The 19,470-nt window shown below is 37.4% G+C and overlaps 1 protein-coding gene across 4 annotated transcripts in view; it reads left to right on the top strand.

The window, feature by feature from the left end:
- The window catches only part of rnf130 (ring finger protein 130), a 52,783-nt gene that overhangs the window by 13,426 nt on the left and 19,887 nt on the right, over positions 1–19,470 (top strand). For all 4 annotated transcript variants that reach the window (XR_010536405.2, XM_065272842.1, XM_065272855.2 and 1 more), the window contains exons 3-5: positions 3,929–4,123; positions 15,194–15,444; positions 18,093–18,164. Coding sequence is in view for 3 of the 4 variants with exons in the window: in XM_065272842.1 (XP_065128914.1) it covers positions 3,929–4,123; positions 15,194–15,444; positions 18,093–18,164 (518 nt within the window). In the remaining variant the exon portion in view is untranslated. The remainder of the gene's footprint in view (positions 1–3,928; positions 4,124–15,193; positions 15,445–18,092; positions 18,165–19,470) is intronic.

Raw genomic sequence — 19,470 nt, 5'->3', positions numbered from 1 at the left:
GTCAGCTCCATGAATCATTCATGCTGATACTAATATTATGGTGCTCAGAGGCCCTACAATACTAGCTTGTGGACCAACAATATTAGCTTTTGCCTTTTGGTCATCTTTGTTTGTTGCTACTATACCCCAGTACACACACAAACACCAGCAGTAAGCACTTTCCCAGTGTTTGTACTGCAAACTGGTTAATATTTAATACATATTTACCTTTTTTCTTGCTCCTGTGTGCATACGTGTGTTCCTAGTAGGGATGGGCATAATTAATCGACGATCGATAATTGATTGTTAAGAATTTCGTCGATCACGTTAATTTGTTATCAATTAATTGAATGCATTTTTTTTATCTAACTCCTGTTTCACAAATACTGCGTATGCAGTGCGTTTGCGTATGTGTGCGGCGAATCCGTCAAGCACCCGTTGCAGTGCGCTGCTGACCGCTTATTCATATAAAACGTTCATGTGATTGACACTTTCTGTGAACACTTTTCCGCATAAACAATAGAACAAAGCATCATTTTTTTTTCACAAAAGAATATATGTTAGATATTATTTGACAGACTAGTAAATGTGGATTAAGGATGTTTAAAAATCTCTAGCCTGGTGGTCAGGATCTGAATGGATCAAATCAGCAGTTTTGCAATGCTTTATTTATCTCCACATATATCATAAATAAAAATAAGCAGAGTAACTTTGCAAGTCTACCCTTCCACATTATATATTTCCTATGTATATGATTTCCAAATAATAAACGAGAGTATTCAACGACAAAAAGCGTCTCATATGGAAATAAATCCTCACAATATTATTATTTCTCAAAACTTTATGACAAAAATAAGCAACTGTATGAATTCAAAGACGCACACATTATTCCGCATATATTTGAATATTATACAAAAGTATTCATATAACGGCACGTTTCATATGGCAAATAAATATCCTCACATTAACATAACAGCATAATGAAATGAATAAACAGACCATGAAACAGGATTGAAATATAAATTGTATTATTATTACCGGAAAAAAAGCAATATTGCTAAAATAATCTCTGAGGTAAATTCGTCAAAAACGCTGTTACCCGCACAATAAGTCTAAATGAGCAATTAAAGTGAAAAAAGCATTATTAGGCAATGTCTCAAAACTTTATTTGACAAAATATATTTAAAAGAAATGTATACTTACAGTTATTCAAAGATGCACACATTATTCCATATTACTCCCGTTTATGAGTACACTGTAAAAAAATTCCGTAGAAATTACAATGTTATTGCAGCTGGGTTGCCGGTAATTTACCGTAGATTTACATTTATGTTATTTACTGGCAAGAGTTTGTTCAAAGTGAAATAAATTTTAAATATTAACAAGTCTTTATCTTTACAGAATAAAACTATACAATTACAGCCTCATGCAAAGCATTCTGGGAACCAGAAATCATCATCAACCTTTTTCTGGGTTTTGCTTCAGATTTTGTTTCCCAGAATGTTTAGCTTGATGCTGTTTTTTAGTTTTACTCTGTAAAGACAAAGACTTGTAAATGTTTAATGTTCATTTAACTTTGAACAAACTCTTGCCAGTAAATAACATCAATGTAAATCTACGGTAAATTACCGGCAACCCAGCTGCAATTTCTACAGAATTTTTTTACAGTGTACGTTTGTCTCTGGCCTCGCTCTGTTATGTAATAGATTGACAGGTGCGCATCTCCGTCTTTCAAACATATATAATTTTGTAATTACTACCTTAGGAAAATTAGCCATGATTTTATCATTGTGAAAATGTTTTTTTTTTTTTTTTTTTCAGATTAAAACGATTTGTATTTCCGCAATTTTACAACAAATACCATGGTTATGGTATATTGTGGAGTTGGAGACCATAGTAAATTTGTGTCTACTGTTGTTTTACAACAAATAAAAACTAAAAGACTATGTTAGTATAATTAAACAATGGTGAATGGGGCTCACAAAACGCACGCTGTTTCACACATACTCTGTATGCGGAATAAGCCAAGTTAGCGCTGATGTACCTGTGCATCCCGGTCAGTCTCCTCGGAGCGGCTGTTTTCGGCGGCAGCTGGACTGATGGTCACCATGGGTTGCGGTCGCGTCTGACCCCAAAACATGCTTTTATTTCTCAAAAAAATCAGTAGACTGGTGCAGAAGTTTTATGCCAGTTACTTAAGTTAGTTATTTTTCACGAGGCTTTAAGTAGCCTAATTTGTTATAGCCTAATGTTAGGAAGGCTAATATCTTGCACTTTCTTCTGGCTTGAATAATTTTGAGTTACATTTTGACAAAACCTTTCAGATTTAAGTATTATGTTTTTTGTTTAATTTAATGTTAAACATGAATCTGTTTTTTTTTTTTATTTTGGAACTAATGAGGTCTCTGTTTAAGAACGCTGGCTCGCAGCTGCAGGTTCCGCTGCTTTAGAGCACCGCACATGCACGCAAATAAATGTTTGAAACATAGTTTAACCGTCTGCCACAAGTTGATCTTGTAATAAAGGTCTCATCGAGGAAAAACACGCTGTATATTTGTATTCATTGCATTTTTTAAGTATAAAAGTTAAATAACAAATTTTATTATAAAAATATTAATGATTAATCGATAGTCGATCGTTAATTCTCCCGACGATCGACAAAGAAAACTTAATCGAATGCCCATCCCTAGTTCCTAGTGCTAAATAGTGTTTTCTATAGTCTATTGCGTTTTGTTGTTTAATGCACAAGCATCACAGAATGCCTTGCAAAAGTCTGGCGGGGTCTTGTCTGGGTGATGGGCTTGGTGCTGAAATAAGCAAAAGCCTTCCTTTTACCTTTTAAATACAATCAATTACTGTGACCTGCTATGCCTCCCTGCGGGGGTTCCACCTCTTCCCACGAATGAGACAGGCAGCTCCGACGTATGAGTCAGTGTTTGGAAGTGGCAGGGCATTAGTTTGCATAGCCCGCCTCATCAGAATGCCACTATAATCTCCTATGTTGATAGAGCAATCACTGAGAAACAAGGAGGCAGACAGCCCCCACATACTTTATTACGTTGCTAATGTGTTTGGTGGCGGCATACTTTCAGTCCACAGTTGTTTAGTGGTACGTTTGGGTTTCTTCAGAAATGCAAGTCAACAGTACAAAGGGAGGCTGCGCATCAGCATGACCTCTGTCAATGAAAACATTTCACAATTTTAGCACAGTTTTGGCTAGGTGTTAAAGCCTTGAACTCAGAAATGTATGCTGATGAATCATAATTTGCATCATATATTAAAGGGGACATTTCACAAGACTTTTTTAAGATGATAAATCTTTGGTGTTTGCATATGTGAAGTTTTAGCTCAAAATACCATATAGATCATTTATTATAGCATGTTAAAATTGCCACTTTGTAGGTGTGAGCAATTTTTTGTTTGTTTTTGGGTGTGTCCTTTTAAAATGCAAATGAGCTGATCTCTGCACTAAATGGCCGTGCTGTGGTTGGATAGTGCAGATTAAGGGGCGGTATTATCCCCTTCTGACATCACAAGGGGAGCCAAATTTCAATTACCTATTTTTTCACATGCGTGCAGGGAAAGCTTGTTGTTCTTTATCACATTTTCTAGGTTGATAGAAGCACTGGGGACCCAATTATAGAACTTAAACATGGAAAAAGTCAGATGTCCCCTTTAAAATTCTACAAAAATCCTGCATGTTTAAACAGAAATATGTTTAACCCATAAGTTCCTAATGTGTATTCGAAATATGTTTAATTAATCTCTTAGGATTGCTTTCAAATATCAATAAAGAGATCATTTAATTCCAAGGAAAATAACCCAAGCTAGACTCAAACTTGCGTTGCCTGCATGGGAGCCACAGTCTATCAGTGCATGTGTACCAACCAGTCAAGATTGTATTGTAGAGAAGAAACAAGACTCAAAATTTTTCTCTATTCTCTTTTAGCTGTGGATCTTCAAGGCTGCTGTCCATACACCCGGTTCATAGTGCCTCCAAAGACCACACACTGGGTGGCCATAATGCAGAGAGGAAAATGCACCTTTAAGGAGAAGATCCTAAAGGCAATCGCATTCAACGCCTCAGCCGTCATTATCTACAATAACGGCTCCAAAGAGGAAACAGTCACAATGGCTCATGAAGGTGAGCGCTATAATCTCTGTTCTTATAAATTAGATTGTCGCATGTTACCTAGTTACTTCAGTAAGTGTGCGTTCACACCAGACGCGGAAGAGGCGTCAAAAACAGGCTATTCGGATGCTTTAACATTTTTAGTTTATGCACTTCATTCGCGTGAAATTCGAGACATAACGCTGAAATTTGCGTAATGGGCAGGGCTAATATAGCTCAAATTAAGTAAACTTTCCAGAATGTTCGACCCCTCACTCTTCCAAACAAGATCCTTTTAATTCCTGTAAAAGTATGAAGATGTCTGTGTAGTGATGATGATTGTCCTCCATTGTTGTTTTGTTTATCTGCCTCCGCTCGCTTCCTGTAATCACGTCACAGATTGGTTTATGCGAACGTGAAAATCTGTGAAGTTCCACAGATTTTTCAATTTTTCAAATTGCTTGGATCACGCCGCAGGATGCCTATTTGCGTCTTTGCATTACGGATGTGTATTTATGTCATTTTTTCATTTCGATTAATCCATAGGTCTGAAAAACGAGTACTCGATTAACTGGGGGCGGGGCGTATACGTCATGGTGAAAATGAAAGTATTTTTATTAAAAACACTCAAATAAAACTAAATTTTGAAGAAACTATGACAGAACAAAGAACACATACTAGATTATTAATGAATTAAATGTTTTTAACAGAAACCTCTAAAAGGAAAAGCTAAGTGATGAAACTATCTATGAAAAGTGAAACTAATGGGTAGGGGTGGGCGGAATGACCAAAAATCTATTTCACGGAATGAGTCATTTTATTTCACGGAACGGAATATTTGACGGTATACGTGTTTTTCAGTTTATATTGTTTTTTAATGATAAAAATATTAAATAAAATTACAGAAATACACCACTCACTATAGCTTTTAACTAAATGCTCTCCACAGTTTTAAAATATGAGCAATTTAAAGTTAATAATGTTAAAGTGAAAATGCCCAGAAGATAACAACAGCTAAGTCTTGATTAGACAGAATCTTGTTTTTAATTGAGTTATTAATTTTATAGACTAATGAAGCTATAGTATAACTTCATTGTATTTTGAATTTATGCATACATTACATTAAAAATAGGCAATATGTTAAATGAACAGGTATAAAATATATGCAAAAACCTACAGACAGGATAAATACCTGTATATGAGAAAAGAAGCTCTAGTCTAGATATTATAAATGTGACAGGTGCTATGATGTGATGATCATGAAGTTTGTTTTAAGGTCTTAACGCCCTTTACTTTCTATTAGACCTTAACATTTGCATCTCTTTCTCGTCTTTCCGATCAAATATGTTTGTATAAGCAAATGGCGCGTCAAACTACGTCACTCCAGCAGCGCACGTATCACTGATATAAACGCGAGTTTTGTCTTAGCTTGCTTAAAGTTCAGAAAACTTTACAACTATTAGCATTATGTGCGAGAAGAACTCTTTATTTGGCGTCGCAGCTCTTTGCGCTTGCCTAGAGAGACGTCTGAACTCGAGAGACCGGCCGGCTGCTGCATGAGAGCGTGCGAGAGAGAGAGCGCGCGAGAGGGAGCAAGACAAGAGTCTCGCTGCGTAACCCGCGGTGGATTCACTGGCACTTATTATAAAAATTACACAAATATCTCGTTCATTTTTTATAAAGTATTAGAACTATTTTACATGTTTCTCCGTCACACTCAGTCGAACATGCTGGAGGGCAGAGTTAGCCACGCCCACTTATTTGCATTCCGCGGAATAGACGGAATAGAAAAATCTGTTACGTCTGACATTTTATTCCGCAGTAACGGAATATACCGTCATACCGCCCAGCCCTACTAATGGGTTAATAAACACAAACTGATGCGCTTTCTATATAATGCACTCTACATAATATTAAGCCTTATATACAACATAAATGTATTATACAACGTGCATATATATGCACAAAATGCTAAACTTAATCTAAGTTAAAGGAATAGTTCATTTTCTTAAAAGAAAAATCTAGATAATTCACTCAACACCATGTCATCCAAAATGTTGATGTCTTTCTTTGTTCAGTCGAGAAGAAATTATGTATTTTGAGGAAAACATTGCAGGATTTTTCTCATTTTCTCATTTCTCATTTTTTCTAATTTTTTGACTATTTCTTTAAGTACTAGACAGAAAGTTTAACTCCCGTTGTGGATGTGCACAATAGCCTAACAGCGCGCTTTGAAACACGTCCAGTCAAAGCACATGCCTTTTATAACATTAAGCAGCTTTAAGTCATTTGCAACCAAAGTTAACGATTAGCTGTGTCGTGTCTCACCAGTTCGTGTGGCTCTCTGGTATTTCTTGACATTTGATGTTATGACGGTATGAGATGATGTGACGGCACTGTACTTTTTGCATCTGACTGACTGTATTTTCGTCCTACAGAAGTAATGTGAGGTTTGTTTGGCTTCACAGCATTGCGCGGATCGGTGGGTTACCGCGGAGGGTGTGTGCAGACTTTATCTGTTTGTTTTTGAATCATGCATGGTAACGTTATGTTATGTAATAACGTTATGTAAAAACGTTATGTAATGTGATGTCATAAGCCGGTCTGCGTAGCTCAACACAACGCCAAACACGCGCACCCCGTCTTTACTACCACAGGCGTTTGTAATGCTAACCAGACATCCAAATGCCACCATAACCAAAGAAAATAAATAAATAAACCCACATGATCATCATTTTCGTGATCGATCATCGATTCCACGTTCGAGTACTCGAGCAATCGAGTACTCGTGTCCATCCCTACTTTGCATTGACTTAACATGTAAATCACTCACTCTTGCCGCCTTTAACGCGTCTGGTGTGAATGTACGGTTAGTCATATGCGTTAACATGCAGATTTGTAATCATTTTAATCATCATATTAATACTCCCACTGATGGATTAATCATAATGAAAACCTTTAAAAAATATTCAGCTGAACTGTATTGTAATGAAATTTTTTCCGAAGGAAAGAGGTAAGGCAGTCTTAAAATGATATTAAGCCCGGAAGACGTGCGCACTCTTCTGATCACGAAAATTGCATCGCACACACTTTACATGGACCCTCACGTACGTGTAAAAATGGACCATACTATGGTCTTAATGGGCAGGGTAATGCAATGCAACTCTTTGCTGAATTTCTGCTTAATACTTTCTTATGCAGAAGTATTGAGGGGAAATGCTAAAAACAGCATGTAGCGCTCACGCAAGTGTATACATTTGTTTAGACTGCAAAGATTAGTGCACATACAAAGTATTTTTCCTAAAACTGCAAGATGGTTTAATTTATTCAGGTCTTTAATTCTTAAGGCACACAATTAAACAGGAAATGTCAAGCATATCAGTTTTACAATAACCTCTGATCAGATAGATCATTGTAATGCTGTTTACTGTATTCAGCAGATTTTAATAATGTAAGAGACATTATCAGGAAAATGTTGACAGACTAAAAGGGAGAGATGTGAAGTGCGATGGACACAAGACTGTCTGGGTGAAAATATTGCTGTGCTTAGCAAAAATCTAGCAGAAAAAAAGAAGATTTTGGTAAAAGCAATAGCTGACGCTGTAGCTTTAATGCCCATTACGGTACAGTACAGTTAACAATAGATGAAAAAAGCGCACCGCGATACATCAAGCTTGAGAAAAGCATTATTGATTGCTTATAATGAATTATGCAAGTGTTTATAAAATCTGTATGGTGTAAACTTGTGCAGGTGGTGTTTTATAATTAGAGGTCTTGTTAGATGGTGACCCTGCATCATTAGCACAGCAGCTTATTTATATTTTTATTGGTATTTAAAAGGCCCATCATTGTCTGCCAGGTAGAATCATCCATTTATAGATTGGATCTTGGATAGAGGTGTGTGGTTTATCATAATTTGCAATAAGGATAATATACCTTCCAGGGGAGTGTGGCAGGAAAACTGGTTTGGTTTGAGGACATTTGGATGTGGTGAAGGACTGCGCATGCTGGAAGTCATCCACCAGAGCATTCACTGTTGCTCTGCAGGTGCACTGTCCACACATACACACACATTTTTAAGGCGAGTCGCCACATAGTATGCAACCTAACGCTGGCAAAATTCTCAGAAGTGTGATAGGATGGTCAAAGGGGAGAGCCGGGGGGGTCAAGGGGGAGATGGTGAGTCACGGCAGTGCTATCAGAATGGGATCGATGAGATGCTTAAATATAGCAGGAGTGCATGACTTATTCAAAGGGTCCTTTTCCCCTGCCACATATGGGATTTAAACCTCATGACAGCGAGGTCATTGATCCTTCAGCACATGAACAAACTATGCAGCATGCAGCTCTGCATCTCTTTTATTGTATGTTTAAATTTACCGTGTGAGAGATTTCATGTGGGTACGTGCAGACAGGAAGTAACATGTTTAGATCATAGCATCAGATACAGTACATGTGTATTATGCACACACAGGAAGTTGAGGGTTTTTTGTGTATGTGCATGTGTGAGGGGGTGAAGGAGTGCGTTTTTATTTTAACCCCGAAAGATACAATCAAAACTGAAGGTTTCTATCAGCAATGTGTCATTTTTTTCCGATGTTTCTTATGCAGCAACAACTGTAAGCCATGTGAACCTTTGGTTGCACCAGAAAGGACAGACAATGGTTCTTTGATGCTAACAGAATTTTTTTTTGTGCATCCTCCTGACTAGCCCGAAACAACATTGAGTTAATTAGTAGCATGCATGTGGCATCAGTTTACTTGACTAGTGGCAAAAAGAAGAGTGTTTGGGAAACCTGTAAGAAAATTGTGGAGAAAAATTTATTTCCGGCACAGAAATTTCACACACTTCACTTTTAAGATGGATGCAGTTATCACGTGCTGAAACATTTGTATATTTCAACTTTAATTTTTCAACAGTTTTTGCCTAGTTTATTTATTTTAAACTTGCTCTGAAATTTACTCCCTTCATTAAGTTGTAAATAATACATATATAAATGCATTTCTATATTAATTTTACAGTATTCATTTAATATTACCTGCTGCATGCAATGTCTCAGACAAGCTTTGCATGCTACTTTTGCCTACGAGCAAACTGTAAATGTGGGTCAGGCATGCTGTCTGCTGATTTGTCATAGCTGGGTATTTTGACAATGACTCAAAATCCTCCTCCAACCATTGTTTTTAAAGTAGCATTAACGTACATAATCTCGGGTGCTTAATAATTGAAGGTGGCATTAGGTGAGGCAGATATTTTAAAATAAGTCGTATAAGTCGCATTTCAGAGTTCATCTAAAATTCATAATGCCAATACACCCACACGTTCTGTAGGGTCGACTCACGTTTGTTGTCAGTGTAAGCATGTGCTGGGCTTAAAACCACCTTTACCCCTATCCGAACAGGATTATTTTTCCAAACAATGTTTTTGTGATGTTTGAAATTTTGATTTAAAATTATTACAGAACATGTAATTTATTAATTATTTTTTTTCTAATCAAAGTAACTTATACAAATCCTACTGAAATAGCCTATGTGTTTTATATAACTGGCTGCTTATAATAAACCCATAGAAATTAAGAAATTATGATTAATAACAATTTATTGTATTCTTTAATTAACATTTAATATTCTGGAGTAGACAAAAATTAGGTTGTGCACGAAGTACAATATATATGTGTGTTAAGACCTTACCTTACAACATATCATGTTGGCAAAAGTTTGGCGAAAAACATGTTTTTATTTATTACTAAAATCTCAATTTTAAACAATGTTTTTTAAGCATTTTAACCGAGAATCACGAAAAATAACTGTTATCCGGTATGACAAAACTCAGTTTAAATCTTAATCAGGCAGTATTTTTGGCTACCAATATAAATCTGCAACCTTTGCTTTCAACTTCCAAATATGTAAATTCATGCTAAATAAACATATTTACATAAAATCCACATTATATATGTTATTTTAGCATTATCCCATATGACACAGGATTTTACTACATAGTGTGCTAAGTATTTTTGGCTACTAATATAAATCTGCAACTTTTGCTTTCAGCTTCCAAATATGTAAATTCATGCTAAATAAACATATTTACATAAAATCCACATTATATATGTTATTTTTAGCATTATCCCATATATGACACAGGATTTTACTACATAGTGTGCTAGTAAGTTAAACACATTTATGAAAGACATGCTTACATTTCACCATTGTTTGGGTGGCCTTCAGGGTCTTCCTGATTGTGTAACATGCTGTCTCACATCATGTCAAAATAAAATTCACATTCAAATTGCTCCAGTTTGCTTGTTATCCCGGATTACGTTGGCTGACATCCAGTTTCCGGACAAAATGCTCCAGAGCATAACAATCAACTGGATGTCATATTGTTGTAATATTTAAATATATTGTGGTAAGGAGTCTTACAGTTATGCCGGTGGGCTATGTTGTTAGGGTTTATTAGATTTTTTACAGGTTTTTTTTTGTATGTCACTCTAGGGTCCAGACAGTTATCCGGTATGACATTATGTGACTATGGGACGGTTTCCCGGACAGGGATTACACTAATCCTAGACTTAAACACTTTTAAGAGCTCTCCAAACTGAAAACAACTTGCTCTTACATATCTTAAAATACACCAGTGCCCTCAAAATGCACACAGGCAATGTTTTTAGTAAGGCATGTTTGTTAAAACTAGTTATATTTCCTAATTAAACTAAGGCCTAGTCCTGGATTAAGCTAATCCTGGTCCGGGAAACCGCCCCTATAATGCCTAATAATTCTTACACTTTGTAACATCTTCAATATATGTTCATATCATATCATATGTTCATATTGATGAACAGAGATCAATAGATCAATCAACATTTACTTATTTTGACTTCATAAAGAGGTTTGGGTCATTTGCATCATATTTAACATTATACAGTGAGGCTGATCCTGCTTTGAGGGCCAGCTGTTTTAAATTCATTCATTTTCATCCTAAGGTTTGGATAACTTTAGATTAAAGTTTTAATTTATGATATTCAGAATGCAATGCTTATATAACTGTGTCCATGCATTGTCGTTTAGATGGTGCCTGTTAGTGATGCACCGATTATGATTTTTTTTTCATGGAAGATACCGATTACCGATTTTTTTTCATTGAGCAACAAACAAGAAAGATTGAAATAGTACATGAACAAGATGCGTATTTGCTTGTTTACAGGTTTAACTGGCCTTTAAAAAATCAGTAGCTATTTAAAATTATATACAGAAATAGTGTCACGACTTTGATAAAGGGTCTTTGGATTAGAAACACTGCTTTATTGGGCATTACACAGAGATAAGGTGAAAGGAAAATGCCATCGAGACTTTTCTCTAGATTCATCTTTGTGTCGGTTATACAGATTGGCCAAAATGAAACAAAAAAATTAACTATTTATGGCTGTTCGATCAGTGCATCTCTAGTACGTGTGCTGTGTTTGCAAAAACTTTTTGGTATGCCATATTCTCAGTGCAGTGCTCTGTTTGTACAACAAGCATAGTTGCCGAGTACATGGAGTGATTCAAATCAGGCACTTATTTCATAATGGTTAGGATGTTGCCTAAGCGGGCAGCATTCAATGTTTGCAACTTACTAAGTTTTAAAATGGAGAATCATGGTTGTTTGTGGAAGTGAGTTATGTAACAATATATGATACATGTCTGTTAGTTTTGTTGCTGGATGGCCTTGGAGGTTATGAGTGTTGCCTGATCATCAGTCACTCCTGGAGCAAATTGTCCTGTCGGGCTCTAGCCATCATCTTTACTGCTGATAAACTGGCTTCTGTGCCAGGAACGCTCGCTTTTCGTTTACACCTGCGCATACGCACACATCTCTCATACGCCGGTGCTTATTAAAATCCATATGAAATCACAGGGGCATGTCGACTGCATAAGCAGACCTGTGTTAGTGCATGAATAAACATGATGTTAGACACACAAGAGACCAGTAGTGACATTCTCTGACATTTTCTCAAACTCTCTGCGCCCATGTGGCATTCAGGATTTGGCTGCGAGATCCAGTAGTTTTTTAGGCACTGGGGACGATGCATCCTTGATTATCTGGAAACAAATAGAGTACGTTTCCTGGCTGCCCATTTGCTTTATGCTGTGCAAAGATAAACACTTGTATAGATATGAAATATTATTCCATTGCATTAACTGTAACTACTTGACATTGAGTGTTGATCGATTGGAAATTTATTACAGTGGTTAAAAGTATGATGTGTTTTTTTAATACCTGATGCCAAAACTGATATGTAGAGAGCAAGCTGGCTGACCATTATATCAGTGTATCACTAGTAATGAATGCGATTGAAACGTGTCATTAGCCAGATTTAAAATTCTATGTAAGCACCTCAACCAAGATGAGCGAATCTTAAACCCACATGCCACAGCTCTGACATCAGCAGTAATTCTTCCTGTTGCTCAGTTGCGTTTTCAGCAGAGAGGTTTTGAAACACATATTGACAAAATGCATAAATGTAGTGTTATTATAGTCAAAGTGGGCCAAGCTTTCGGGAATTATAAGAATTGCTTCTCATTTTTCGATGTAGTCATCATAATCCTTTAAGTAACAGCAGCTTTACTGTATGTGGCACCCTTCATGGGGTTTTGTATAACCCATCTCTTGTAATTCTTTAACAGCCTTGCTGCGCTGTTAGCTGTTTCAAAGCTGTGAAAGTAGATCTGCAACCTAGCAGACTCCAACGCCATTGAGCTGCCAATGTAATGTTTCATTAAGCCATCTTAGTGTTTCATCAAAGAAACTTTACCTTACAGAAGAGACATTACGTCGGTCTGTTGAACGTCCTGCAGTCTAAAGCCACCGATAGCAGAAGGATATGTGAAAATATAATAAATATATATATTTGGTAATACCAAAGGCAGTCTGCCATAAGCTTTCAAATCAATCCATTTTAGTGGTATGCTGTGGTGTTGGGGTTAACTCAATTTTCCCAAGTGTTATTTTGACCAGAAAAATAGCTGCATTTGTTTTAAGCATTTGTTTATAGTGTGTCTATTGCCAAATATGTTGAGATTGGTTCACTCAGTGGCTGTGCCGGATCTGCAATAGGTTTCTATCCATACGGTTCTGACATTATTACAAAGCCTTGGGCCTGTATCATATTAGTGGCACCTCATCAGATTTGTGTGTCAAGGCAGTGTGCATGAGCAAGTGTGTGTGGTGGTGGGATGGAAGAATTTGTTTGTCCTCATTTTGTATCGCAATGCTTTCTGTGGCATTCGTGTGGATGTTTAATAGGTCAGAGTAGGGGCATTCAACTCAAGACTAGTGCTTCTGTATGTGTTGTTTTGAAAAATTGAAACATCTGAAGTTAATTTAAAATCCAGCATCTCTTTCTTGGAAAGTGCTATGTTTATTTGGCCTTTGTTTACTATGACAGAGTTTTAAACTGTCCTGAAAAGCACTTTGAGCTGCATTTTAAAAACGAATGTAGTTATTTTAGTCTAAATACACGTTATATCTCTTAATTTTGTTATATTAATTTTTACTAAATTAATAGATGCACAGTCTTACCGTCGGTTCACACCAGCCGCGTTTGAGGCATCAAATTCGCGTCTACCGCGTCTAGTTTGCCGCTTGAACATTTTGAGTTTACGGGCTTCATTCACGCGTGAAAGACGCTCGTGAAATTCTAGTTATAAAGACTTTCACGTGGAAATTTGCGTCATGGCAGGGGCTTCTGCGACTCTGTAATCACGTCACTACTATAGTAAGCTCCTGATTGGTTAACGTGGTGCGTTTTTCTGCTAAAGTTCAAATGTTTTTCAACCTGCACGTTTCCTGTGGCAATGCTCAATTCACGCCATTTGCTTGAATGAGGCGGAATCACGTATACCGTGCCGCGCTAAATGCCTCATTCACCTTGCGAGACCTACAGACGCGTGAACGCGTCTTTACATTGACTTAACATTGAAATCACTCGCTATTGACGCCTTAACCGCGGCTGGTCTAAACGCAGCATTACTCTAATTATGCTTAATAAGCTTGCAATATATTAGGTCATGTTAACACATAAAAGAGTTTAATTTTGTTAGGGAAAGACCATAAACAGTTTAAGATAAATCGGATCGGCACACATAGATTTCTGGTAGGGCCAGATTTACTAAACGGGGCAAATTAGCATGAGAGCGCAATTCTGCAAATGGGAGGGGTAATATCTGTAGTTTATTTACTAAAAATGTGCAAATTAAAAAACACAGGTGCAACAACTGATTTCCATGATCAATGCAATCTACTAAGAGCAGCAAAAATAAGCAGAGCTAATGGTCCTCATGTGCAGGTGTGATCTACTAATGCCTGATGCGCTTGAGTTCAGCACCACGGACATCGCAGCTGTAATTTCAGGGTGTGAAATCCCAGCTGACGAAGCCATAGGACACTGAAAAGAACTGGGGAACAATAAAATGAAGATTTACAAGAAGTTTTAAAACACCTGGAATTGTGTAATTTCTCCTAGGGACTCCTCTTTAATATCCTAAAGCAGATAAAAAATAACATGGTTTGACAAACAGTATTTTTTAATTATATGTTCCTATTGCATTCCAATTGATGTCAAAATTATTTAAGCATGCTTTTTTCCGGTGTTAAATAATGGCACACATCTCAGTAATATTGCGTGCTCAAACATGAGTAAATTATTAAAAAATTCTCCTCCCATAAGTTTTTCGTTCAAAGGTAAAGTTCTAGAAATAATGATTTACGATGGCGGCAGCTGTTAGGGTAATGTTGTATTTCAACTCCTTTACCGGCATTCTCACAGTTTCAGTTATGTGCGAAGGGCCCCTATGTGCAATAGATAAACCTCACAAACAGAAGTAATAAGCTGATTTTTGGTAGATATTTACTTATTTTGTGTACGTTATGTATGTACAGTACACACACTCACTGTCTATAGACATGACATAGTGATATAATAGGCTTTACACTGCAAAGCCTACGGATCCATTTTGACAGTTCTGATGATTTGTCCTGCATGTTCATTCTTGTAAAATTAATTAAGAAATCACACTTTTAGTCCCATTAATGTTATGTGACCACTCCTTCTCTCTCGACAGGCACCGGGGACATTGTTGCGGTGATGATAACCGAGTCCTTTGGAAAGGATATTCTGGGCTTCCTGGAGAAGAACCAGACTGTCATGGTGTCAGTAGCGGTGGGGTCACGAGGGCCCCCCAAGAACATCAGTCGCGGCTCTTTGGTGTTCGTCTCCATCTCCTTTATTGTACTGATGATTATCTCCTCTGCCTGGCTCATCTTTTACTTCATCCAAAAGATCAGAATCAACAGCGCTCGGGGACGTAGTCAGGTGTGGCACAACTCAAGCACCCAAGCTCTCTGATTTTCTCCATACATAGCAAAACACACACAAACACACAACTCCCAGCTTGCATCAGAAGGTTTTTTCTTTCGAAGACCTCCCTGGCATTTGGCTGGCTAATCTGACCTTCAAGAACTTCCTGTGTGCTCAAAGATGTGAGTTAGTAAATGGCCCAGCCCTCCCAGCTCATAAAATCTTAATGCAGGAGAGGGTGTGGGTATGTGTGGTGGAGCTCTGCCTTCTTCAGCATCTGGTTACACACACTTATGCCCACACATGGACATCATTCCCCCCACTGTGGTATTGATGTTAATTTGCATGTTTTTCAGACTTTAAATATAAGTAAATATTGACACAAAGGGGCTATAATCATAAGGCTATTCATAGCTACTGGTACAGTACGTGCTTTATATAAACATCTGAATCTCGTATTTTTGCAAGGTACTGGAATTTACACCTAAAATCTGAAATCTCCTCAACATGTAGAAGTAGACAATTTTACATTAATTTCAACAATATGCATGCAGATTATACAGCTGCAAAGGGCAAGCATGTACACACACACACACACACACACACACACACACACACACATACATTTGGTTCTGAGACCACATTGAAAATCAGTGATTTAAAATGATATTTAAACCTGAAAGTACACAGTGTTAAGATTGATAAAAAATAAGCAGACACAAAATAGAAACAATTATAAGATACACTATAATATGATACACCATATCTAGGTCACTAAGCAAATGCAAGCAAATTTGTGCCATCAGCCATGATGTTAACTCTTGTGTACTAAAGGTCAGATTTCTTTGCTGTCTCTAAAGTACACAAGATGTTTTTGGGAACATTCTCAAATCGGGCTGAGATAACATGGATCATCAGGTTCAGCACAAATCGGTACAGTCCACGCCAGCTCAAGGTTGTCATGAAAGTCAGTATAATGTCAAATGTATTGCTAAAAACACTGTTAACTGTTTAATAGAGTTACACCGTTAAAACGTTTCTCCACGTTTCTATGTTCAGGATTATTTGGGCGGGGCTAAAGCGGTGGCTCGATGATGCACTGAAGCCACAGAGCATGGCCCCGCCCCTAACACAACCACAAGCATCCGTACAGGTTGTAGCTGTGTTTGAATGTTGAGAGAGACGGCAGCTTTCCCACGAGTAGATGTGGTTTCAGTGCTGACTGCGGACACGCCCCCAGTGTTTGTTTCCTGCAACTAATTATATTTACTTGCCTGTTTTTTATTGTTTAAATTGGTCTGTGCTGTGACAAACTGAGAACGCATTTAATATCAGACTTTAAAACAAAAGGGGAAATGTCATATACACAATTAGATATAGAAAGTCATATTAAAGGGACACGCCACTTAAAAAAAAGTAATTTTCCAGCTCCCCTACAGTTAAAAATTTGATTTTTACTGTTTTGAAATCCATTCAGTCGATCTCCGGGTCTGGCGCTACCACTTTTAGCATAGCTTAGCATAATCTATTGAATCTGATTAGACCATTAGCATCGCCCTCAAAAATAATCAAAGAGTTTCAATATTTTTCCTTTTTAAAACTTGACTCTTCTGTAGTTACATCATGTACTAAGACCGACAGAAAATAAAAAAATGCGATTTTCTAGGCAGATATGGCTAGGAACTATACTCTCATTCTGGCGGAATTATCAATGACTTTGCTACTGTAACATGGCTGCAGGAGGTGCAATGATATTACGAAGTGCCCGAAAATAGTCCCCTGCCATTGAAAGTTACTAAGGGGATTATTTTTGGCTGCGTAATATCATTGCACCTCCTGCAGCCATGTTACAGCAGCAAAGTCATTGGAAAAGTGGTATCGCCAGACCCGTAGATCAGCTGAATGGATTCCAAAACAGTAAAAATCAAATGTTTAACTCTAGGGGAGCTGGAAAATGTGCATATTTTTTAAAAAGTGGAGTGTCCTTTTAAAGTACTGTACTACCTGACTTTTGGATGCGACTGTAATTGTCTTTAGGCTTACTTTAATTACTACAGGCTAACCCTAGACTCTTGCACAAAGTCATGTTGGCATGTCAAGGTTTTATTAAAAACTTTATTTGTCATTAATGGTGGTTTTTACAAGTCAGTTTACAAGGGGAACACTTATAAATACAGTGAAACAAGCGCACAGCTTTACGCACCCTTCAGCTAATGCAAATCCTTTGGCCCCTGTTGGCCATTTGGTTTTCTCTACGAACTGCTGGCAGTAAATCACTTTGCTGTTTATTAAGCAATAAACAGGCAGCATGAAGACAGGGGACATCTTAGAACATGCACACACACACACAGACAATGAACTGCTCATCACTGACTGCACTTAGAGTCTTTTATTTATAGCCCTTTCTACTGCCTCTGTCTCATTGTCTTTATACTCTCCTCCTGATAGACATTCTGATATGGTCCTTTAACCACTATATCTGAAGCACAGTCATATGAATAATGTTCCCCCTCCACCTTGTTCCTCAAAATCAAATTTTCTATTATTTATTCTTTTATTTCCCAACTTTGTTTAGTGAATTTAATTTCCTGTTTCATTACATCAAGTCGCAGATCTAAAACGATATAAATTGCTTTCTCCTCTCTCCTCTTTTGTTACTATAGCGACGGCTGGGAGATGCTGCCAAAAAGGCCATTAGCAAGCTGACAACCAGGACAGTAAAAAGAGGGGACAAGGTAAGGTCTTTTGACGTCATGGCTTGTTTACTTTTCTTAGAGTCTATATATGTCATGATCATTAGGGTGTAGTAAACAGGACAGTTTCCTCTTATGGAACGGTTTGTTTTTCTCCATTCATAATGCATGCAACTCACTTTTGCATCATGCTTGTATAACAGCGTACCGTTTCTGTTATAAAAAGTAGTTTGCAGCTATGAAAAGAAATAAAGAAATCTGCTTTGTGTCATAAAATAAAAATAGGAGCACTAATTTGAAAGACAAAGGATGATTTAGATTCAGATGTTTTAAAAACAAACAAACACATAGCAGTGGCTGATGCATTAGCTTTTAGTACCAAACCAAAAACAGTTCAAGAGAAAGCTCTGACCTCTTTAAGGATGGATGACTGACAGGTAAGTGATAAGGTAAAGAGGATCGTGAGTCTTCACAGCTGTTGGATTTGGAGAAGGGGTGGAGTAATGCCAGTCAGTGCATATCATAGCCCACTCAAGGTCAGCTCGCATCATCCATGAATAAAACATCACTGGCCTTACAGAAGTGCTGAAAGAAATTGAAACCTTTCATCTGAGAGAGGTCACGTAGAGCGGCGATTAAGTGAAAACATCCTCTGTCCATCTGCCTTTATCTGTCTCTCATAATTATTGAGTTGAATAATGTCATTGGGTTTGGTCAGGTGTGTTTTCACACAAAGTGAAGCATCCTTCATACACCTCTAATCTTCACTGCCGATACTTTTCAGCCTCTAGAATATTGGCCGTTGTCCCTCTGCAGGGACTGGCTGGACCACAGTCGATGACTCTTGCGCTGAAAGGGGCCCATTAGAAACCGTACACCACTCACCACAACATGACCTTGCATGCAGAGACAGGACACTGCAAGGTGCCGGAAATAGCATAGTGTAGAGAAGGTACTTCCAGGAAGAACAGGACCGAGTGTGATATAAAACCTAAAAGGGGATTTGTCACATACTAAATGGCCCAGCGAGGTGGAAGGGTCTGCTTAGCTGACTGAATGATGTGCTGCCTGCCACCGGAGATATATGTAATGGATAATGTAGGGGATTACTGTACAGCATGTTATAAATGATAACTGACTATACATTATCCTGACCAATTAATAAATACAGTATACTTTTAGAATATCTTAAATTGTTACAAATATAGCCTATTTTTTAAAGAACCATGCAATAAATGCCGTAGAGGTTAATTTATGTATCATGCTTAATTTAAAGATGACTATCATTCCCCCATTCATAAGACATTTCAGTTGTATTTTATCAGTAAATGTCATGAAATGCAAAACA

Source organism: Paramisgurnus dabryanus, chromosome 16 (assembly GCF_030506205.2).
Source record: "Paramisgurnus dabryanus chromosome 16, PD_genome_1.1, whole genome shotgun sequence".
Taxonomy (NCBI): Eukaryota; Metazoa; Chordata; class Actinopteri; order Cypriniformes; family Cobitidae; genus Paramisgurnus; species Paramisgurnus dabryanus.
The sequence above is the reverse complement of the archived record's forward strand: the minus strand, read 5'-3'. Positions and strand labels throughout refer to the sequence as shown.